The sequence below is a fragment of the Puma concolor genome, chromosome A3, assembly GCF_028749965.1.
Source record: "Puma concolor isolate L17-30 chromosome A3, mPumCon1.1.hap2, whole genome shotgun sequence".
NCBI classification, from domain to species: domain Eukaryota; kingdom Metazoa; phylum Chordata; class Mammalia; order Carnivora; family Felidae; genus Puma; species Puma concolor.
The window spans coordinates 89,265,787-89,290,308 of NC_141669.1; the positions used below are offsets into that span (position 1 = coordinate 89,265,787).

General features: G+C 36.2%; 1 protein-coding gene and 1 non-coding gene across 3 annotated transcripts in view; both read left to right on the plus strand.

Annotated features, from left to right (window-relative positions):
- Positions 1–24,522, plus strand: part of LOC112868976 (E3 SUMO-protein ligase RanBP2) — an 82,704-nt gene that overhangs the window by 7,465 nt on the left and 50,717 nt on the right. For both annotated transcript variants that reach the window (XM_086701483.1, XM_086701484.1), the window contains exons 2-4: positions 17,321–17,388; positions 18,792–18,903; positions 19,392–19,544. In XM_086701483.1, the coding sequence (XP_086557609.1) occupies positions 17,321–17,388; positions 18,792–18,903; positions 19,392–19,544 (333 nt within the window). The remainder of the gene's footprint in view (positions 1–17,320; positions 17,389–18,791; positions 18,904–19,391; positions 19,545–24,522) is intronic.
- LOC112869747 (small nucleolar RNA SNORA42/SNORA80 family) lies at positions 7,792–7,928 on the plus strand. The gene has a single exon (XR_003224405.1). It is a non-coding gene; the product is annotated as a small nucleolar RNA SNORA42/SNORA80 family (small nucleolar RNA).

Consider the following 24,522-nt stretch of genomic DNA (forward strand, 5'->3'; position numbering starts at 1 on the left):
GGTCAGTAGACATTTTAATATTTGTTCTTCCAATCCATGAGTGTGGAATGTCTTTCCATTTTTTGAGTGTGTTATTTTCAGTTTCTTTCATCATTGTTTTATAGTATTCACCTCTTTGGATAAATTTATTCGTAGATATTTTGTTGTTTTTGGTGCGGTTGTAAATGGGATTGTTTTCTTAATTTCTGTTTGCTGCTTCATACAGATTTCTGCATATTGGCTTTACTGAATTTATTTATCAGTTCTAGTAGTTTTTTGGTGGAGTCTATGTTTAGTATCATGTCATCTGCAAGTAGTGGAAGTTTTATTTTTTCATTACCAATTTGGATGCCCTGAGATGAATAAATAACTCATTCACCTATATGCCCCAGATGATTTTCAAACTGCTGCTTCTATGCTGTATCTCTGTACGCTGTGGTACTTTAAGGGTGGGGACTCCCCTTCCTAATGCTCACCAGGTTCTCAGAGCTAGATCTTGATTTTTAAATTCCTTGGCCCCTCTTTCAGAGCCAGCTATTATGGCAATTCATCTGCCCCATGAGGGCTCCTGGTGTGATAAACTATTTCCCTTCATTACACTACTGACTCCCTGCAAGCCGTGGATGGCCATGGTCCGTTTTGCTCCTAAACCAGGTCTCCTCACCTTTCTACCTTATTCCATGTGGCCTCTTCTCAACCTTTAGTTGTGGAATTTGTTCTGCTAGTCTTTGGACCATTTTGTGGGTTATTTACACTGATGTGCGTGTTCTCTAGTTTTATCTGTGGGATGAGGCAGGCTTAGTTAGGGTCCTCTTTCACCACCACACCATCTTCCCAGCCTTCATTTTAAACACTTTTTAAAAATTTTTATTTTTTTTTAACATTTATTCATTTTTTGAGAGACAGAGAGAGACAGTGCAAGTGGGGAAGTGACAGAGAGAAGGAGACACGGAATCCGAAGCAGGATCCAGGCTCTGAGATGTCAGCACAGAGCACAGCATGGGGCTCCAACTCATGAAGTGTGAGATCATGACCTGAGCTGAAGTTGGACACTTAACCAACTGAGCCACCCAGATGCTCCTTCATTTTAATCACTTTTAAATGTACAGTTCAGTTGTATTAGTTCTATTCATAATGTTCAACTACTATCACTATTTCTAGAAACTTTTTATCACTTCAGGTAGAAACTTGGTAAAAAAAAATTTGTGTAGAAACTTAGTGACAATTAAGCAGTAACTGGTCAGGTTTCTCCTCTTATCCTCTGATTACCACTAATCTTTCTTTAAAAAAAAATTTTTTTTTACATTTATTTATTTTTGAGAGACAGAGCACAAGTTGGGGAGGGGCAGAGAGAGGAGACACAGAATCTGAAGCAGGCTCCAGGCTCTGAGCTGTCAGCACAGAGCCCAATGCGGGGCTTGAACCCACAAACCGTGAGATCATGACCTGAGTTGAAGTCAGATGCCCAGCCGACTAAGCCACCCATGCGCCCCTCCGCAAATCTTTCTTTATGAATTTGCCTGTATTTGATATTTCATGTAAGTGGGAGCTTACAGTATTTGTCTTTTCATATCTAGATTGTTTTACACTTGGGTTGTTTCTACCTTTTGAATTTTGCAGTAATGCTGCTGTGTACATGGGTGTATGAATATCTATTTGTGACCTTGTTTTCAGTTCTTTTGGGTATATTTACTGGAATAGAATTGCTGGTCATAATCTGTTTAACTTTTGATGAATCCCAAACTTTTTCCCATAGTGGCTGTACCGTTTTACATCCCCACCAGCCTGTAAGAGGGTTCCAGTTTCTCCACATCCTTGACAAGACTTGTAATTTTCTTTTTTTTATCTTTCTTTTTAAATTTTAGCCATACTGATAGATGTGGTTTTTCATTGTGGTTTTGATTTGAATTTTCCTGATTACTAATAATGTTGAGCATCTTTTTCTGGCTTACTCACCATTTGTATATTTTCTTTATAGAGAAATGTGTTGTCAGGTTCTTTGTCTTGGGCTTTTAATTGAATGTTGTCTTGTTGAGTTGCAGAAATTATATATTGGATAAAATTTCCAAATACTTTCTCCCATTCTGTATGTTGCCATTTCACTTTATTAAAAAAATTTTTTTTAATGTTTGTTTTTGAGAGATATAGACAGAGCACGGGGGGGGGAGGGGCAGACACAGAATCCAAAGGGGGGGGGGAGAATCTTCAGGCTCCACATAGAACCTGACGTGGGGCTCAGTCCCATGACCCTGGGATCACGACCTGAGCCAAAGTCCAGAGTCACTCAACCAACTGAACCACCCAGGTGCCCCAAAATGATGTATTCTTGATTGATTTTCTAATATTGAACCTTCCTTGCATTCCTGGGATAAACCTCAGTTGGCCATATATTGGGTGTATAATACTTTTAATGTGTTTTGAATTCATTTTGATGAGAGTATTTTGTTGAGAATTAAAGTTAAAAATTTTTAATTTTTTGTACAGTTTTAGGGCAGTTATGTTCACAGCAATATTGTGCAGAAGGTACAGATATTTTCCACATACTCCCTTTCTCCACACATGCTTGGCCTCTCTCATTATCAACATTCCCTGCAGAGGGGTGTACTTGTTACAATCGAACCTACTGTGACACCTCATTATCACCCAAAGTCCATAGATTACCTTAGGGTTCACTCAAGGTGTACAATCCGTGGGTTTTGACAAATGTATAATGATACGTATCCACCATTATTGTGTCACACAGAGTAGTTTTATTTCCCTAAAGATCCTTTGTGCTCTACCTGTTCATCCATCTTTCCCCCTCCTCCCTGGCAACCACTGTCTTTTTAGTGTCTCTATAATTTTGCTTTTTCCAGAATGTCATATGGTTGGAATCCTACAGTATGTAGCCTTTTCAAATTGGCTCTTTCCATTCAGCAGTGCACACCTAAGTCTCTATATCTCTTCATGACTTGATAACTCGTTTATTTTAAAGATTCTTAAAAATTGTACTGGAGACAGCACGTTTGTGAGCCAGGAAGAGACTGGGAGGGGGATAGAGTAAGAGAGAGAATCTCAAGCAGGCTCCGCACTCAATCTGGAGCCCAGTGTGGGTTTGTTCCCACGACCCTGGGATCATGACCTAAGCCAAAATCAAGAGTCAGACGCTCAACCGACTGAGCCACCCAGGTACCCTAAAAGTTGATTTGTTTTAAAGTGCTGAATAATATTCTGTTGTCTACATGTATCACAGTTTATTTACCTATTCATCTACTGAAGAACATTTTGGTTGCTTTGAAGATTTGGCTATAAACATCTGTACAGGTTTTTGGGTGCACTTAAGTTCTCAACTCTTCTGAGTAAATACAAAGGAGCATCATTGCTGGATCATATATACGTATATGTTTAGTTTTATAAAAAACTGCCAAAATGTCTTCCACAGTGTCTGTACCATTTTGTATTTCTACCAGAAATAAATGAGAGTTCCTGTAGCATCTCAGTCTTGCCAGCATTTGGTTTGTAAGTGTTCTGGATATTGGCTATTCTGATACGTAGTACAGTTGCTGGGTGGAAGGGTAGTTCTATTTTTAGTTTTTTGAGGAACTTCCATACTATTTTCCAGAGTGGCTGCACCAGCTTGCATTCCCAAAATTGGCTTGTTTTCTTATTGTCAGTTGTTAGTATTGTATATTGGATAATAGTCTTTTCTCAAATGTTTCTTTTACAAGTACTTCCTCCCAGTTGTGACCTGTCTTTATTCTCTTGATGGTGTATTTTGCAGAACAAAACTTTTTTTTCCAGAACAAAATTTTTAATTTTGATGAAGTACAGCATATCCATTCTTTCATGGAATGTGCCTTTGGTGTTGTGTCTTAAAAAGTCATCACCAAACCTGAGGTCAATTTAGATTTTCTCGTGTTATCTTCTAGAAGTTTTATAGTTTTATGTTTCTTTAGGTTTGTGATCCATTTTGAGTTAAATTTTGTGAAGGGTATAAGGTCTGTGTCTAGATTTTTTTGGTTTTTGTTTTTTGCATGTGGATGTCAGTTGTTCACAAACCCTTTATTTTCTCCATTATATTTCATTTGCTCCTTTGTCAGACCTCAGTTGACTCTGTGTCACCGGTGAGTGCTGTTCCCCTGCAAACCCCAATTCAGCCTCCACTGCTGCTAGGTGCTGTACAGCTGCATCAACTGCTTTTGGACATATCCAGCAGCTAGTTGAGGTCCATGCCACGGTAGGTGAATTTGTGGAAGGTGGTCTTCTTTTGCTCCACTTCTGCCATCTTGTCAGTACTTGAGAAGGGATCACCTAATACCACATTGTCTTGATTACTCTAGCTTTATGTAAGTATTGAAGTCAGGTAGTGTCTGTTCTTCCAGCTTTTTTCTTCTTCAGTGTTGTGTTGGCTACTCTGGGTTTTCTGCCTCTGTATATAAACTTTAGGATCACTTTGTTGATATCCACAAAATAACTCACTGGGATTTTGATTGGGATTGCTTTGAATCTATAATGAAGTTGGGAAAAACTGACATCTTGTCAAGATCAAATCTTCCCGTGAACATGGGACATCTCCATTTATTTAGTTCTTTGATTTCATTCATCAGGGTTTTGTAGTTACTCTTAGTAGATCTTACACCTGTTCTGTTAGATATATAACTACAGTTGATCAATGAACAACATGGTTTGAACTGCACGTGTCCATTTATATGTGAATTTTTTTTAATAAATGAGGTATAGTATTATAAATGTATTTTCTTTTATGGTTTTCTTTTTTTTCTTTATGATTTTCTTAATGTTTGTTCTTTGGTTTTATTATAAGAATACGACATATGATGTCATATTCAAAATATGTATTAATCTCCTGTTTATGTTATTGGTAAGGGTTTTAGTCAATAGTGGGTTATTAGTAAAATTTTGGGGGAGTCAAAAGTTATGTGGATTTTCAACTGAACAGAAGGTTGGCACCCCAACTCCTGCATTGTTCAAGGATGAACTGTATTTCATTTTTGGGGGTGCTAATATAAATCTTCAAATTCTGCTTGTTCATTGCTGGTATATAGGGAAGCGATTGCCTTTTTTATATTACTGTTGTATCCTTCGAACTTGCTTATTATTTCCAGGATTTTTTAAATCAGTTCTTCTGGATTTTCTATGTGGACAGTCATGTTGTCTACAAAGATACAGTAGTTTTATTTCTTCCTTACCAACTTGTGTATCTTTTATTTTCTTTTCTTACTGTATCAGCTAGGACTACCAGTATGATGATATAAAGGAGTGGTGAGCAGGGGCATCCTTTCCTTGTTCCTGATCTTAGAAAACTTTGACTTCCTTACCATTAAGTATGATGTTAGTTGTTTTGCAAACTGGTGCAGCCTCTCAGGAGAACAGTATGGAGGTTCTTCAAAAAACAAAAAATAGAACTGTCCCATGATCCAGCAATTGCTCTATTAGGTATTTACCAAAAGGATACAAAAATACGAATTTTAAAGGGATCCATGCACCCCAGTGTTTATAGCAGCATTGTCAACGATAGCCAAATTTGGAGACAGCCCAAATGTTCATTGACTGATGAAAGGATAAAGAAGATTAGTATATGGCGCTTGGGTGGCTCAGTTGGTTAAGCATCTGACTCCTATAGGGCAGGTCATGATCTCGCAGTTTGTGAGTTTGAGGCCTGTGTTGGACTCTGTGCTGACAGCTCAGAGCCTAGAGCCTGCTTCAGATTCTGTGTCTCCCTCTGTCTCTGTTCCTCTTCCGCTTGCACTGTTAATGCTCTTTCTCAAAAATAAAGATTAAAAAAAATTTAAAAAATTGGTGTATGTGTGTCTGTATATCTGTATGTATATATATTTATATATAGATATAGATATATATATACATATATACAGACACACACAAACAATGGAGTATTACTCAGCCATCACAAAGAATGAAGTCTTGCCTTTAAAATGATGTGGATGGAACCAAAATATATGCTAAGCGAAGTAAATCAATCAGAGATTGAAACCAATATGGCACTGTATGTTAACTAATGAAAATTAAATTTGTTTTGTTTATTTTTGAGAGAGAGAGAGAGAGAGAGAGAGCGTGCAAGTGCACAGGCAGGGGAGGGGCAGAGAGAGAAGGGGACAGAGGATCCGAAGCCGGCTCTGTTGACAGCTTGATGTGAGGCTTGAACTCATGAACCATAGGATCATGACCTGAGCTGAACTCGGTCACTTAACTGATTGAGTCACCCAGGTGCCTGACAAAAATTTTAAAGTAAAAAAAATAAATAAAGTTTGATGTTAGTTTTTGTAGATACTCTTTATTAAGTTGAGGAAGTTTGCCTTGTTTCTGGTTTTGAGAATGTTTTTGTTTGTTTTTTTATGAACGGGTGTTGAATTTTGTCAAATGGTTTGCTACATGTATTGACATGATTAAGATATTTTTTTTCCTTTCTTTTTGTTTGTTAATGTGATGGATTACATTATACATCAATTGATTTTTGAAAGCTGAACCAGCCTTACATACCTGAGATAAATTCCACTTGGTCATGGTGTATTAATCTTTTTATACATTGTTGGATTTAATTTGCTGGTTTTTAAAAATTTTTTTTGAGGATTTTTGCAGCTATGTTTGTGAATGATGCTGGTCTGTAGTTTTGTTGTAATGTTTTTGTCTGGTTTTGCTATTATTAAGGTAATACTGGTCTCAAAGGATGAGTTAAAAGTTATTTGTTTTATCCTCTGAAAGATTGTAGAGAATTGATAGAATTTCTGTCTTATTTTTTTTTAATTTTTTTATTTTTTAAAGTTTGATTTATTTTTGAGAGAGAGAGAGAGAGAGAGAGAGAGAGAGAGAATGAGCGGGGGAGGGGCAGACACACACACACACACACACACACACACACACACACACACACACACACACACACACACACACACACACAAACAAAAATCGGAAGCAGGCTCCAGGCTCTGAGCTGTCAGCACGGGGCTTGAATTCACGAACTGCAAGATCATACCTGAGCCGAAGTTGGATGCTTAACTGACTGAGCCACTCAGGTGCCCCAGAATTTCTTTCTTTCTTTCTTCTTTTTTTTTTTTCCCCAGAAATTCTTTCTTACTAAATGTGTGATAGAATTCACTAGTGAATTTTGTGCTTTCTGTTTTGGAAGGTTATTATTTATTCTATTTATTTAATAGATATAGATCTATTTCTTGTGTGAGTTTTGACAGATTATGTCTTAAGGAATTGCTGCATGTCATGTAGGTTACCAAATTTATGGGCATTGAATTATTAATAGTGTTATCTTTAAAAAATATTTTTTGCTTTTAAAGTATTTTGAGTGAGAGAGAGAGCACGTGTGAGTGCGAGTGCAAGTGGGAGAGGCGCAGAGGGAGAATCCCAAGCAGGCTCTGCCTGGTCAGTGGAGAGCCTGATGCAAGGCTTGAACTCATGAACCACAAGATCATGACCTGAGCTGAAGTTTGACCCTTAACCAACTGAGCCACATAGGTGCCTTTTATTCTCTTTTTAATCATGGGGTCTGTAGTGATGCCTTTTTTTATTTCTGATATTAGTGATTTCCATCCTTTGTCTTTTTTCTTAAATTACCCTGACTGTATGTTTATTGATTTTATTGGTATTTTCAAAGAATCCGCCCTTGGTTTTGTTGGTTTTATCTGTTTCTTACTGTGTTTCATGTTATTCTTTAATTTTTATTTTCTTTCTGCCTATTTTGGATTTAATTTGTTCTTTTTATAGTTTCCTAAGGTGGAGGCTTAGATAATTGATTTTACATTTTTTTCTAATATGGGTATTTGTTGCTGTAAATTTCTCTCTAGTGCATGGTGATGGAATGATGGCAGACCCTTCTCTGTGGGCCTTTCATAGTGTACCTGTGCCAGAGGAGTGTGCAGCCCTGAACCATTGCCCAGCCTCCTCACTGGTGGGCTGTGAGCACTGAAGGGGACTGTACAGTGTGAAAAAAAAATTCTCTGTAAACAATGCTTTTGCTGTATCCCACAAATTTTGATAAGTATGTTTCTTTTTTTAGTTCAGACTACTTAAAAATTTGTCTTGAGACATCTTCTAGCCATGGATAATTTAGTAGTTTGTTGCTTAATTTCTAAATATGGAATTATTTAGCTATCTTTCTTTTACTCGATTTTGGTTTGAAATCATACATTATAGGATTTCTGTTCTTTTAAATTTGTTCAGGTGTGTTTCATGGCCCATAATGTGTATTTCGGTGAATGTTTGATGTGAGCTTGAGAAGAATGTATATTTTGTTGTTAGATGAAGTAGTCCATAGATGTCAATTATGTCCAGTTGATAGATGATACTGTTTAGTTCAATTATGTCCTTACTGATTTTCTGCCTGCTGGGTCTATTGCTGATAGAGGGAAATAGAAGTTTCCATATATATATATATTCTGTATATATATATATATGGTGTATATATATATATATATATTCCATATATATATATATATCTTTAATATATATATACACACACATAGTGTTTTGTTTTTTACCTTACATGTACTGTGTGTAAGTGCATACATACCACGTTAAGAACTTCTATGTCTCCTAGGAGAAGAATTGACCACTTTATCAAAATGCTCCTCTTGATCCCAGATCACTTTGTTTGCTCTGAAGTGTGTTTTTTTTTTTTAAATCAATGTAGCTACTCTTGCTTGTTTGCTTTTGATTAGTGTTAGATTGGTTTATCTTTTTCTAACCATGTATTTTTACCGATTTATGTATTTAGTGAGGTTTAAATGACATAAAATATATTAATTTCAGGCATACAACATAATCAGTATTCATATATATTGTGAAATGGTCACCACAGTAAGTGTAGTTAGCATCTGTCACCACAGAAATTTTTTTTCTTGTGATGAGAACTTAAGATTTACTCTACTGGTAACTCCTTCAGTTTTGTTTGTGTGAGAAAAAAAATATTTCTTACCGAAGGATAATTTCATGGAGTACTGCACTCTAGGTTTGTTGTTTTTTTCTCTCAATTTTAAATATTTCATTCCACTCTTTTCTTGCTTGTGTAATTTTTGAGAAGTTAATTTCTTACCTTTGCTTCTGCTATAGGTGAGGTCAGTTTTCTCTAGCTTATATGTCATTTGTCTTTTATTTTCAGTTGTTTGAATATGATATATGTAGGTGAATTAATATTATTGGCATTTATTCTGCTTGATGTTCCTTGAGCATCCTGGATCTGAGCTTCCTGGATTTGTGGGATTTTGTGTAACATTAAATTGGGGGAAATTCTCAGTAATTATTGTTTCAGATATTTCTCCTATTCCTTCATCTCTTCTCTTTTATTGTAGTCCTCTTTCATGGATGTTCTTCCTTTTGTTGTTCCATAATTCTTGGATATTATTTTTTTTTCCTTATTTTTCTCCTCTTTGCTTTTCACTTTGTAGATTTTTTTTTTTTTTTTTTTTTGAGATATCCTCAAGCTTGGAGATTCTTACTTCAGCCATCAAAGGCTTTCTTCATTTCTATTTTTCTTCTCTAGAATTTCTTTTTAATGCTTTAGAATTTTTATCTCTCTGCTTACATTGCTCATGTGTTTTACTTTATCCTTTGGGATCTTTAGTGTATTAGTCATAGTTACTTTAATTTTCAGTCTGATATAATTCCAGTATCTGTTGCATATCTGAGTCTGGTTCTGATGCTTGCTCTATCTTTAAACTTTTTTGTTTGTTTGTTTTGCCTTTTAGTATGTCTTGTCATTTTTTTTTTTTTTCCTTACAGCTGGACACGATGTAGTTGGTAGAACTTAAGTAATGTGATGGAGTTTTTATCTCTCAAACTTGCCCACACTGAGTTTCCAACAATTGTCTATTACAGTTTAGGTTTTCCTACCTTGATATTGGTTGATTTTGGTTCCTGTGGGGATTTCTGCTGTGGTGAGGTTTGATTCTCTGTATTTATCTCCGATTTTGGAAGGTAGTTAATGACCTAACTTCTTTTATTATAAATCTAAAAAGAGCTGTGTTTTTTGTTTTTTGGTTTTTTTAGTTCAGCTTCTTACTTGTTTTGGGCAGTGTGGCTACTTCTAAGTTCTTATATACCAGACTGGAAACTGGATGTCTGGAGTCAATTTTAAAGGATTTGTCCTTCTTTTTTTCAATTGTGATATGACTATATAAGATGATATAATTGATAAATAGTTATTCTTTTGTCTGGTTAATCTTTTCCTATTAGCTTTTGGGTTATAAAAACTAAAATACTGTTTCTGAAACTCTTGAGTAATTTGTTTTATCTTTGCATTTCTAAATTGGTGCCACTGTAAATAATCTGAGATTTCCAACTTCAGCTGAGTCTCCAGCATTCCAGAGTCCATTTACCTGTCCCTTTCCCTAGGGCTTATAAATTGTAAAAAAAAAAAAAAAAAAACACATAAAGTTTACATCTTAACCATTTTTAAGTGTGCAGTTTATTAGTGTCAGTGAACATTGTTACGCATCAGAGCTGCAGAATATTTCCATCTTGCAAAACTGAAGCTTTCCACCCGTTGCACAACTCACCATTTTTCCCTTCTCCTAGCCTTTGGAGACCATTTGACTTTGTTTCTATGAATTTATTACTTTGGTTACTTCATATAAGTGAGTTTATACAGTATTTGTTTTTTTGACTGGTTTACTGAGTATAATATCAAGGTTCACCAATGATGTACCTTGTGATAGAATTTCCTTCCTTTTTAAAGCTAAATAACATTCTGTTGTTTGTATTGTGCATACTACATTTTATTTATTCATTCATCCCTTGAAGGACAAAGGTTGCTTATGTTAACCCTTGGCTGTTATGCATAGTGCTGTTATGAATATGAGTATGCAGATAGTTTTTCTTTTTTTTCTTATTTATTCATTTATTTATTTAGAGAGTGTGAGTGAGTGAGGGGCAGAGGAGAGAGAGATAATCCCATGAGGTGCAGAGAGAGAGAAAGAGTGTGGAGCTAGGAGCAGGGCTCACCAGATGCAGGGCCTGAGCTCACAAACCGTGAGCTACCCAGTTGCCCCTGCAGATATTTTTTTCAATACCTTGCTTTCAGTTCTTTTGGTTATATACCCAGAAGTTGGATTGCTGGATCATATGGTAGTTTTTATTTTAGTTTTATGAGGAATCACCATACTGTTTCCATAATGGTTGCACTGTTTTGCATTTCCATTAACAATGAACATGGGTTCCATCTTTTCCATATTATTATCAACAGTTGTTATTTTCATTTTTTTCTTTTTGGATAGTAGTCATCCTAATGGTTATGAAGTACTATCCCATGGTGACTTTGATTTCCATTTCCCTGATGATTAGGCCATTCATATTATCATTTTTAGAGAAATGTCTGGTATAAAGTCTTTTGCTCATTTTCTAGTTGGGTTATTTGATTTTGTGTTACTGAGTTGTAGGGGGTTTTTAAAATCTATCCTACATATTATTCTTTTATCAACTGTATGGTTTGCAAATATTTTCTCCCATTCTGTAGGTTGACTTTTTATCCTGTTAATTGTGTCCTTTGATGCACAAACATTTTTAAGTTTGATGTAGTCCTTTTGGTCTATTTTTACTTTGTTTCCCATGCTTTTGGTGTCAATTCCAAGAAATCCATTGCCCAATCATATGTCATACAGCTTTTCCCCTGTGTATTCTTCCAGGAATTTTATAGTTTTGAATCTTAGTTTTAGGTCTTTAATTCATTTTGAGTTAATTTTTGCACATGGTATAAAATAATGGTCCAGCTTTACTCCTTTGCATGTGGATGCCCAGTTTTCCCAGCACCATTTGTTGAAGACTGTCTTTTCTCCATTGAATGATGTTGACAACCTTGTTAGAGATTATGTATACATGTGAGTGTTTATTTCTGGGCCATTTACCTGTCCTTGATCACCCACCACCTTATCTTCTTCCTTTCAGTCACTGTATTAGAACTTCACTGTCCACCTCAAATTCTTCACAAGTTTTATGCATCAAACTACCTTGCCTCTTTGGTAAACTGAGACTACTGGCAGTGAACCACCAGGCCCTATTCATTATTCTGTTATCCATATATTTCCTCTTTTTTTTTAATTTTATTTTTTATTTTTTAAAATTTACATCCAAATTAGTTAGCATATAGTACAACAATGATTTCAGGAGTAGATGCCTTAGTTCCCCTTACCTACTTAGCCCATCCCCCCCACAACCCTTCCAGTAACCCTCAGTTTGTTTTCCATATTTATGAGTCTCTGTATATTTCCTCTTCAACATTCCTCCCTGACGCCTTTTTTTTTTTGTTCTCATCCCTTTCAGCTTTCTGAGCCCTGATTTCTCCTTTTTCATTCAAATTCTCAACTGGCAGTTTTTCCTTAGCATGAAAAACACATTCATGTTCTTTGTCCTAATAACTGTCCACATCCATGTTCTGTCATTGCCGTGTTTCTTCCCTCACTTTGTTAGGCTCTTTGAAAATGATTTTGGGACACCTGAGTGGCTCAGTCGGTTGAGTGTCCAACTTCAGCTCAGATCATGATCTCACGGTGGGTGGATTCAAGCCCCACGTCTGTCTTTGTGCTGACAGCTGACAGCGCGGAGCCTACTTTGGATTCTCTGTCTCCTTTTCTCCCTGCCCCTCCCCCACTCAAATTCTCTTTCTCTCTCTCTTCCCTCCTCCCCTCCCCCCCCGAAATAAACATTAAGAAGAAAAAACAAAAATGATTTAGCAGTATTGGTTCCTTAAGAGAAGAAAGAGTGTGATATCCAAATAGAAAATTTGTATATATACTTTTATGAGTTGAAAAAACTGCTTGGGGGCCTCGCCTGGGTGTTAAGCATTTGACTTTGGCTCAGGTCATAATCTTGCAGTTTGTGAGTTTGAGCCATACATCGGGCGCTGTGCTAACAGCTCAGAGCTTGGATCCTTTTTTGGATTCTGTCTCTCTCTGTCCCTCCCCCATTTGTGAGCGATGTTTAATTAATTAATTAATTAGTTTGAGAGAGCTCAAGCAGGGAAGGGGCAGAGAGATTGGGAGACAGGGGATCTGAACCGGCCTCTGTGCTGACAACAGTGAGCCCAATATTGGGCTCGAACTCATGAAATGTGAGATCATGACCTGAGCTGAAGTTGGATACTCAACTGACTGAGTCACCCAGGAGTCCTGGGAAAGGGGTTTTATTAAGTTAAGGTGCTATAACAGAAGACTTTTGTGGCATTGCTAAGTGACATTCCAAAGCAGTGGAGAAAATATGGATCATATGGATCATTTAGTAGATGTTACTTGAACAGTTGCCACTTAATGAATTTTTTTGGTTTAATAACTTATTTAAAAAAATTGGGCTTTAGCCTGTATTATTGACCAAATTAAGTTTTAGACTTAAAAGTAATTTTAGAGAAACTGAAAGAAAATATAGATGAGTATTAATCTCATATGAGAAAGACCTTTTTACCATATAATTTGAAAAAAATGAACAGCAAAGATAGTTTTTACTGCATACAAGTTGAAGCTTTATTTCACAAACACATTAAACACTGAATTAAAGGTGGCAATCTGGGAAAGCTTTGTAAAAAGCCCTCAAATGTCAGTATGGTTTAAGAACCATTAAGGGTTTTAAGAACTCTTTAAAAATTAGTGAGATAATCTTTTCTCTGCCCTTTCAAAGTTGAGAATGGCTAAAGTATGTTAGCAGCGAACTGATACTATAAATATTTCAGTGTGAATATTAGAAACTGATCTTCTTAATCAGAGAAATACCAGGTTGACTTAGTCATACCTCTTCTACTTACCAAATTAGTGATGACTGAAGAAATGGGAAAAATTAATTTTGAAGAATATGCACTCTGACTTAGGCATTCAAATACTGAGTAGGGAAGTAAATAGGTAGACACTTTAGGGAAAATTGGCAGTATAGCAAACGGTTCAAATATTTATATTCTTTGAACTAGTTATTTAGTTTTTAGGAATTTATTAGGAAATAATCAGGGGTACACAAATTTATGTGTATTTCAGTAAATCGTGAATATGTGACACCTGCCAGTTAATATTCTTGGTTCCATGGTGGTGGACAAGCCACAGGGGCCTTACCTTAGTGGAGCCTTACAGTTTTGAGGGATAGACACCCATAATACCAAAAATAATTATGACCTGTATGAATTCAGTGAAGGAAATAAACAGGATTTTGTGAGAAATAATGAAGAAGGTGTACTTCAGTCAGGGAAGACAGTGGGAGAGTGCTGTCCAGAATTGTCTGAACCACAACTGTGCCGCTGTGTTGTCCTGCCTAGATGTGATTCTGTAAGTGTTTAGTCAGAACCTCATATGTCTTAGTTGCTCATCTGGTAAGCTCATGCAGGCAGTTGATGTCTGAACTGTGGCTCCTCTTTGTACTGAGCAGATTATTATGTAAACAACCCATTGTCATCAGAGTCAAATCAGTTTGTCTCCTTAAGGTCTAAACTCAGCTCGTGTTGGGTGAAGATCTCAATAAACCTAGTTCTCTTAGTGAGTGAACAATACAGTGATAGGTGACTTCTGCTTCACGAAGATAGGAAGAAGTGATATCAGGGACCAAACGGTGAGATTTCTGAGGGTTTGGTTGCCCAAAGTTAGTATGGTAACTTTTCCAACATCTCCTCAAAACTGAAAAAGATCAGAAGGATTCAGAGACTCCACTTTCTGGGTCTGTATTCCTACTGAAAATGTAGTTTTTTTTTTCTTTTTTTCCCCCTTTTGCTTCACTGGAGTTTGCTCTCTTTACTCAGCTAAGGATACCTGTGTTATGTTTTTGACAGATATACTGGACCCAGCCCTGCTTCCCCAACGTGTACAGGGGAGGTGAGAGGGAGGTGAGTGGCACAGGTGGCCTCCCTCTTATTCTACACTTCTCGTTGTTTCACTGTGCCAGACTGGAGTCATGCCCAATAGAGTGATTTTTTTTTGTTTTTGTTTTTTTGGAGGGCCAGGTGATTCTCTGAAACTTATTTCCCCTTAGTTGTGGTTTAATTAGGATAGTGAGAATCTTGTTTGTTCATTCATGTGTGTGTTTATTTAGATGATGAGGCATTGGTCTACTTTAAGGGAATTATAGTTTCTTTTTCATTTACATACATTCATTGAATTTCTATGACATTGAAAACACTGGATGGAAATCATATCACATTAATGCCTGCTGTTGGCCAGATTGTTTAAAACATTCCTTAGGGCTGCCCCCATTAGAGAGATGCATTCTGGTTTTAGTCATTGGCTAAAATTAAACTATAGTATGCAAAGGCCAGATGAAGTAAAGTTGAAGTAAAGAGCTGGATAGGGGCCATATCATGCTAGTCTTTGGTGAGAGATTTGGGCATTTTCAAAGTATAATTGGAAGCCATGGCAGGATTTTAAGTTTTAAGCAAAGGCATAACATGAATTGTCTTATGTTTGAAATTATACCCCTTTGGTGAATGAATTAGATGGGAGGAAAAATATATACAAGGAAGCAGGAACGAATTAGGACTTTTTCAGAAGTCCTAGAGAGAGATCATAGCAGGCTTAGACTTCGGTGATAGCAACAGAGCTGTAGAAAAATGGATGGATTGAGGGGCGCGTGGGTGGCTTAGATGGTTACCATCTGACTCTTGATTTCGGCTCAGGTCATGATCCCAGGGTTGTGGGATTGAGCCCCATGTTAGGCTCTGTGCTGAGTGTGGAGCCTGCTTGGAGTTCTGTCTCCTTCTGTCCTTCTCCCCCCACCACCCCCCCTTGTTCTCTCTTTCTCTCTCAAATTAAAAAAAAAAAAGAAAGAAAGAAAAACTAGTAGATTGAGATAACATAGAACTGACAGGTTTTGGTGATGATATTTTATATTTTGCACATAAGTTTAGAGCTCAGGAAAAATGAGAGCCAAAGGTCTATATTTTATAGTCAACATATCAGTGGTCATAGGTGAGATTCAGTATATGTTGCAGATGAGCTCTCCTGAAAGGGTAGAGGGTTTAGGACTAGGGGAAGTTTGTGAGGAAGAGCCTGAGAAGGAGTGCTACTAAGGTAGAAGTCAAACTAGAGAGCCTGGTATCTTTGAAGTCATGAGAAGAGTAATTTAAGAAGATGAATGTGATTTAAGAGTATTTTTTGTAGGTTTTATTGAAAAGGAAAAGTTGAAACATAGTAAACAGTGGGGATTAAATTATTGTAATTGAGGTGCTGCCTAGTCTGCCCTAGATAACCACATCACTTCAGGTATCTGATCAAATATCTCCTTGATGAGACCTTTTCTGACAATTCTGTCTCTCTCTTACTTTATAGAATCTATAAATTCTATAGAATTTTTTATCTATAAAATCTATAGAATCTATTTGTGCCCCAGCACTGTTACCAACTAGGAAAGAAGAAACAACTAAATGGGCACAATGTTAGTTAGGATTCTGTGATTTGTGAGATGAATACTGATTTTAGCTTTGTTTAAAATGTGACATACTGTAAATAATAGATGAAATAGTACAAAATAGCACTCTGTTTTGCTCCTGTATGGATAGCAGTTTGCTTGTCACCACTCCTAAAATGCAGGCTTCGTGACGACTGATGTTTTTGTGTACTACTGGTTCCCCAGTGCCTGGAACAGTGCCTGGTGAATAATAGTAGGCATAGCGAACAAATCCTAAATCTGCATTTTTTAGAATAAAAAGAATAAATGAAAACATACTGCCTTGTAGTAGACTTCTTCACTTAATATATTGATTTTTTTTTTCCTGTGTCCTTGTATAGTTTTCAAAGATTAGGTGTTTGATGGCTGTGTACTCTTTTATCATGTGTGTACAACATTATCTGGTGTGTCCCAGCATTTTAAACTTGGGAATAAAAGAGCCAGCATGTGGACTTGGCTTATTACTGGAAGAATTCAACTTTTATTTCTGCCTTTTTAATTCCTTGAGGGTAAAATAGTGATCTGTAGAGATAACAGTACCTGGACCAGAGAGTCCCTGGTGCCTTACTGGAATGGAAGTACCTGCTTATTTTTCCCCATAAAGGCTTACATATGACCAGAGAAGAGAGGTTTCTAGTATACCTCACCTTCCTTAAGAAAACAGGTTTCTGTCGGTTTAGTTACCTTTAAAGTGAGAGAGTGGCACTACATGGTTTTCAGGTTTCTTCCTGGTAATAAATTCTTAATTTCTGACATCGTCTTTTGTTTTGCTGTTTTTTAAATTTATTTTTTGTTTTATGATGAGAATTATAAAACATGGAGTCATGACTTTTACAATATGTATGCATTTCTACAGGCAGTTTTTTTCCTACCTTTTAGGTGAACAGAAATCAAATATATTAATATTAATCTCATTAGGACAAATTTTTAAGTTCAAAATATGAAAAGTAAAAACTCTTAATTTTTTTTTTTTTAGAAGTCAATGAAGGGATTCTATTTTGCAAAGCTGTACTATGAAGTAAAAGAATACGATCTTGCTAAAAAGTAAGTACCAAACTGTAAACATACTTTAGTTTTCTAAAATCAATTTTTCCCCTTGTATTCTTACTTGAAATGGCTGAAAACATGATGTTTTAGCAGTTCTTCTTCTTCCATGTCCTGGAAATAAAGTATTCGATCACTTCAGACTGTTATAAAGAACTAGCCTCAATTCCATGGAGATTGAGCCTAGAATGAGTATTTTCTGCATGCCTGCTGCTTGTTTATACTCAGGACAAGAAATCATTAGGCTTAAAACACTTCTAAGGAATAAAAGAGAACCGTGTTTATTTTTAATTTCTTTCTGGTTAGATACCTATTTAATCAGTTTGAAAATTACCAATGAATATAAAATTAAACTGTGATTTCTGGGCAGGAGAATGAATAGCTTCTATAAAAGATCTTTAATTGATTCAGTAGGTAACACTCTGAAGCTTTGTCTCATCTGTAAGGCAAAGAAGGTTGGTGATAGATTGGGAGTGGCTTAAGGCAGGAAATTAGAAGGGAAGGCAGGCAGGTTAAAGCATTAATGGGAAGATGGAAATGCTATTAAGTAAGGAAAATGATAACACCTTTATTTAACAGCAATGGGGCTGTCAATACTGTTCCTTATTAATGTGACACTTTTTCCTTCAGATTTGGTCTTTGGTCTAACTTCTCTTAGATAATACTCACTGAGCCTTGAAGATGTTTAACTTATTTTTTAGCTGTTACTTGATGTAAGAAATGGAAATTACCTACATTTACTAGTTTATTTAGTAAGTTTTCCTCTGTTCTATTTTAGATGGGAACAGTACTGTTAGATATTATTTTTTTATTTAGAAGGTGAATAGTACATTCTTGGGGCACCCTGGCTGGCTCACTCAGTAGAGCATGCAACTCTTGATCTTTGGGTCGTGAGTTCGAGCCCCACATTGGGTGTAGAGATTACTTTAACAAAAAAAAAAAAAAAAAAGGTAAATACATTCTCTTGGTTGTTATTTGGGAAGTTGTTACTCTTAGTATTTTGCATTATGATACTTTAAAAATATTTACTATAATCATTTTCTGCTTCCTATGTAAAACCCTTTAAGTGCTTTACCAAAATATCAGGAAGAAAAAGCAATTTATGCATTCATTTCTTATGTGTGAGTAGCATTAGAAAAAACATTTGGTAAATGTAGTATTTAATGGTAGAATGAATTTATTGTCACTTTTGTATGTATGTTTGTGTTTATTCTTATGGATACTTTTGAGTTGTCTGCATATTCTACTGTAAATAAATAGTGGTAGGCAATAATTAGAATAACAATGTCAATTAGTTTACTGGTTGCTTTGGTTTAAGATGTTCTCTTTGGTTAGTATTTACATAGAGTTCTGAATGTGAAAATTTAAAGATTATTTATTTTTATATTGTTATTTTTATACAGATATATATCTACATATATTAATGTGCAAGAAAGGGATCCCAAAGCTCACAGATTTCTTGGTCTTCTTTATGAAGTTGAGGAAAATATAGACAAGGCTGTTGAATGTTATAAGGTAAACTGTTAAGATTAAAATATAGCCTTTGCACCACCACACATATGCTCAGCGTAGTTTATATAATAAATTCAAATATATTTTATGGATGACATGAAAATAAGCGTTGGTATCATAGTACTATTAAGCAATACAGATTAGAACAGATTTTAAATTATTTGGCCCAATGTACACTGTAATTTAATCATTAAGAAGTTAGCACTTGTAAAAGATTAACACCTATAAATTCTAAGTCTAACATGGTCAGAAATGCTGTTCTTATAAGTGATTTTCTTTTTTTTTTTTGATATTTACCTAATAAAAACATAATTTTTATTTAATTCATCTGCAAAAAAATTCCAAGGCACTTTAATTTTAACAATTTTTAAGTAACACATTGTCATTTAGAAAAGTTTTTAGTGTGGACAATAATAACTTTTTAGCTTTTATAGGTGAGTGTAGGTACCTTAGGAATCGTACTAATTTTATTATTTCTTTTCTGATATCAGCGTTCAGTGGAATTAAACCCAACACAAAAAGATCTTGTGTTGAAGATTGCAGAATTGCTTTGTAAAAATGATGTTACTGATGGAAGAGCAAAATATTGGGTTGAAAGAGCAGCTAAACTTTTCCCAGGAAGTCCTGCAATTTATAAACTAAAGGTAAAAAACTGAATAAAACAAATCATAATAAAAGCAGTTGGGGACGTGCCTGGGTGGCTCATTTGGTTAAGCATCTGACTCTTGATTTGGGGCTCAGGTCATATTCTCAAGCCCTGTGTCAGGCTCTGTGCTGACATTGTGGAGCCTGCTGGGGATTCTCTCTTTCCCTTTCTTTCTATTCCTCTCTCCCTCATACTTTCTGTCAAAATAAATAAACTTAAAAAAATAAAGCAGTCAGGGAAAACTTAAGTCACAACCATTTCTGATATTTGGAGTTTAAGTGACTTTTCAGTAGCAAACTTTAAACCAGTAGGTGTAGGAGTTGATGGAAAATGGATGAAGGTGGTCAAAAGGTGCAAACTTCTGTGTGTAAAATAAGTTCCAGGGATATGATGGATAACATCGTGACTAGTGTTAACCACACCATATTGTATATGTGAAAGCTGTGAAGGGAGCAAGTAGATCTTAAAAGTTTTCATCACAAGAAAAAAATAATTTATAACCATGTGAAGTGATGGATATTAATTAAACTTACTGTGGAAATCATTTCACTATATACATGTCTCAAATCATTGTATTGTGCACCTTAAACTAATACAGAGTTATATGTCATATCTGTAAAAAATGGCAGAACAAATTTTTTTTTCTTCAAAACCTTTCTGAGCATACGCTGTTTTTTTAAGATACTATTATGTTTTACAAGTGGTATCTCATTTACCCTTATGAAATGATAATATTTTAGGGATTTTACAGTTTTGTAGCTACATGGCAGAGCTAAGACTTAAATTGAGGTCTGATAGAAAATTTTGCTTTATTGGGTGAAAAGAATGACAGGTTAGTGTTATTTTAAAGCCTTTTTTTTTTTTAATGTTTATTTCTGAGACAGAGAGAGACAGAGCATGAGTGGAGGAGGGGCAGAGAGAGAGGGGGACACGGAATCTGAAGCAGGCTCCAGACTCTGAGCTGTCAGCACAGAACCCGACGCAGGGCTCGAACTCACAGACCACGAGATCATGACCTGAGCAGAAGCCAGACGCTCAACCGACCGAGCCACCCAGGCGCCCTATTGTAAAGCTTTTTAAGAACTATTACCTAAAAATGGAAGGAATTGGGGTACCTTGCTAGCTCAGTTGGTAGAGCGTGTGACTCTTGATCTCAGGGTTGTGAGTTTGAGCCCCACGTTGGGTGTAGAGATTACTTAAAAATAAAATCTTTAGGAAAAAAAGGATTGTGTTATGTTATGGGATAGTGATGTTTCAAGCAAAAGAAAAAAGGTAGTTTCTCTAGTATGTTACAGATAATTACTAAAAATAATAGGAAGTTCTTGCTAATGTATTGACCAATTCTAATTGTTATTTTTTACTGAGTAAATGTAGTTTACTTAAGTAACTCTTGTGGAGCAAGTCTTTACAAATTTGTTAGGCAAACATTTTAAGTGTGTAGTTAACCCTTGAACGATATGGGGGCTGGGGGCCATGATTCCCCCCCACTTTATGCAGTCGAAAATCTGCATGCAGCTTTTTTTTTCTAAGATTTTATCTTTTCAAGTAATCTCTGCACCCAACATGGGACTTAAACTCACAACCCTGAGATTAAGAGTTGCATATTCTGTTGACTGAGCCAGCTGGGCATCTCTGCATATAACTTTTGACTCCCTAAAAACTTTATTAACAGTCTACCGTTGACTGGAAGGAAGCCTTACTGGTAATATAAACAGTCAATTAACACATATTTTGTATGCTATATGTATTACATACTGTATTCTTACGATTGAAATAAATTGAAAATTTTAAGAAAATTATAAGGAAGAGAAAATATATGTATAGTACTATACTGTTACTTTTGAAAATAAATCCACATGTAAGTGGACCCCTGTGCATTTCAAACTTGTATTGTTCAAGGGTCAATTGTATATTGTTTTTAATAGTTCCGTCACGCCCCATTATACATATTTTTGATAGAATTTATTTTGAAATAATTTGTTTTCAACAGGAAAATTGCAAAGATTGTACGGAGAGGTTTTATGTATACTTCACCCAGCTTTCTGCACTGGTTATGTGTTATGTAACTATAGTATAATATCAAAATCAGGAATTTGACATTGGTACAATGTGCATGTATAGTTCTTTTTCATTTTGTCACATGTAAGGATTGGTGTAACCACTACTGCAATTAAAAGTACAGAACTGCTACATCATCATAAAGATCTCCCTCAAGCTTCACCTTTTATGGTTCTACCCACCCCTCTCCTTCCCATCATCCTTAACTCTGGCAGTTACTATCTGTTCTCCATATTTATAAATTTGTAATTCAAAATGTTATATAAATGGAATCATGCATTATATAGTCTTATGAGGTCAGTTTTTTTTCATTGAATGTAATGTCCTTGAGATCCATCCAAGTTGGGTGTATCAGTAGTTTGTTCTTTTTATTATTGCTGAGTATTTTGTGTGTGGATATATTCCACAGGTTAACCATTTACTTTTTTTTTTTAAACATTTATTTTTGAGAGAGAGAGAGAGACAGAGCATGAGTAGGGGAGAGGCAGAGAGAGAGGGAGACACAGAATCTGGAAGCAGGCTCTAGGCTCTGAGCTGTCAGCACCGAGCCCGACGTGGGGTTCGAACTCCCAAATCGCGAGATCATGACCTGAGCTGAAGTCGGATGCTTAACTGACCAAGCCTCCCAGGCACCCTTAACCATTTACTTTTGATGGATATTTTGGTTGTTTCCAGTTTTTGGCTTTTACCTCATATGAACAACTGTGTACAGATTTTAGAATCTAAAGTATTTAAAAAACTCCAGGACACCTGGTGGCTCAGTTGGTTAAGTGTCCGCCTCTTGGTTTCTGCTCAGGTCATGATTTCACAGTTGGTGAATTTGAGCGCCACATTCGGCTCCATGCTGACAGTGTGGACCCCGCTTGGGATTCTCTCTCTCCTCTCTCCTCTCCTCTCCTCTCCTCTTCTCTCTCTCTCTCTCTCTCTCTCTCTCTCTCCCCGCCCCACTTGCACACACTTTCTCTCTCTCAAAATAAATATAAAAATTAAAAAAATTAAAAAAATATAAAAACAACCCTAGAGATAAACTAGTAACATTGTTTTCCTCTTCCTATAATAAGCAGCTGGGTTTTAAATATTAATCTAAAATGTCAGGTCCAAGTGTGTAGATTTCTTTACCTTATTGTCTTTGTGTTATGCCTGAAATATAATTTCCTTATTGGCCTTGACAATCCAATTTATTTGATGACATTAACATTAAGGAACATATATATTGGTAGGAGTTTATTTTTCTTGTATTGTAAAAAAAGAAAAATGAGCTGCTTCTGAAGGATGGTGATTTTCTTTAGTAACTTTAAAGACACTGTTGTCTAAAGCTAAACCTTTCTTATATCAGATTTTCCCCCATTTTTTTGAGCTTGAAATGCAATTCTATTTTTTCTAAAATTTAAGACTTAACTAAGGTAAGTAGTTTTTTGGCATTTGTTTAATGAATGAAAATATTGGTGAGAGGGCTTTTTCTCTTGGATATGAGAGTAGAGTTTTTGAAAAGCAGCCATGAAGGTATTGATCTTTTACTTACAGATTTTTTTTTTTAATGTTTATGTATTTATTTTGAGAAAAAGATCAGGCAAGGGGCAGAGAGAGAAGGAGACAGAGTCCCAAGCAGGCTTCACACTGGCAGCATAGAGCTCAACAACAGAGGGCTTGAACTCATGTTTAACCAACTGAGCCACCCAGGTACCTCTGAAGTAACCTTTTCAGAGAATGGAGAAAGTGAATCTGTTAGAGGTCAAGTAGAGTTTTGTTCTAGGCACTACCGGTTTGGAGTCTCGAGGTTATGAAAGTCAGTTAGCCTGGTTGTGATTTCCCCAAATTCCCAAATGTCCTGTCCCCTACTGCTCAACTGTTAGTATATAAGGCTCAAAGGAAGCAGATAGTAGGGTTCTTCTAAGGAAGGGTAGAGGGAATTAATTGAGGGCATCTGTGAGCAAGCAGTGATTATGAATATTAGGGATTATGGCATTTTAGTTTGACAGAGAAGGAAAATATGTGTTTTGTAGAAAATTAAAACTTGGTGATATCAGTGTATTGAAGACAGCTTTCTTTCCATGTGGTAGAGACAAATATATGTGGCAGTGAGGGTATGTGTGCCCACAGTGAGGTGAAAGAATAAGAGGGGTATAGTGATCTAACCAGTGTGACCAAAATACAGACTTTGAAGACCCAAGTCAGTGCTCAATGGATGGCTGAGGCTGGAGTGTAGAGCAAAGCCATGGAGATGAGGTAATTAAAGAACCGAGTAGCCAGGCTTTGTATATCTTTGCTCATCTTTCAATTGCTGATACTAGTTGGCTATTAGGAATGGAGGAAGAGTGTTGTATTCCAGCTGCTCATGAGGAATGAGTGGAAGAATTAGATAGCATATCTTTTGGAAGACAGGATTATAAACGTGTGTGGGGGGATATATGATTTGGAGGTGAGTAGGTCACTAACTGTACCTCCTCTACTTGTATATAGGCTAACAGAGAAAAGGCTACCATGGCAGAGAAGTAATGGGGGTTATCTCAAGGTAATACTCCATTTAGTTAAGGCTAGATGGTGAGGACTCTGAGAAGATAGCAGAATAGAAGCTTTAAAATGGGAGCAGAGTGGATAGGGGATTGAGTCAGATTATGGAGGTGCAGAACAGTTAGAGGATAAGGACCTTGGTATGAGGATTGACAGGAAAGCTAGGCTTCTAGTGGTGACTGGGATGTACAGGGATGTGGGGCAATAGTCCTGGCCATCTGTGAGGTTTATGTGGGCAACCATTGCTATTATGTAATCCCAGATGTTTCTCTCCACCTAAGTTTCTTGAGGTTTAGCTTCTGGCTGGGAGCAGCTTTCTTCCATGAGAGTTGGGATATATAGGATGGTACTAGTTGTGATAATTTACTAAAGCCATACACAGTGGAATGGTGTTCATAGGAACCATG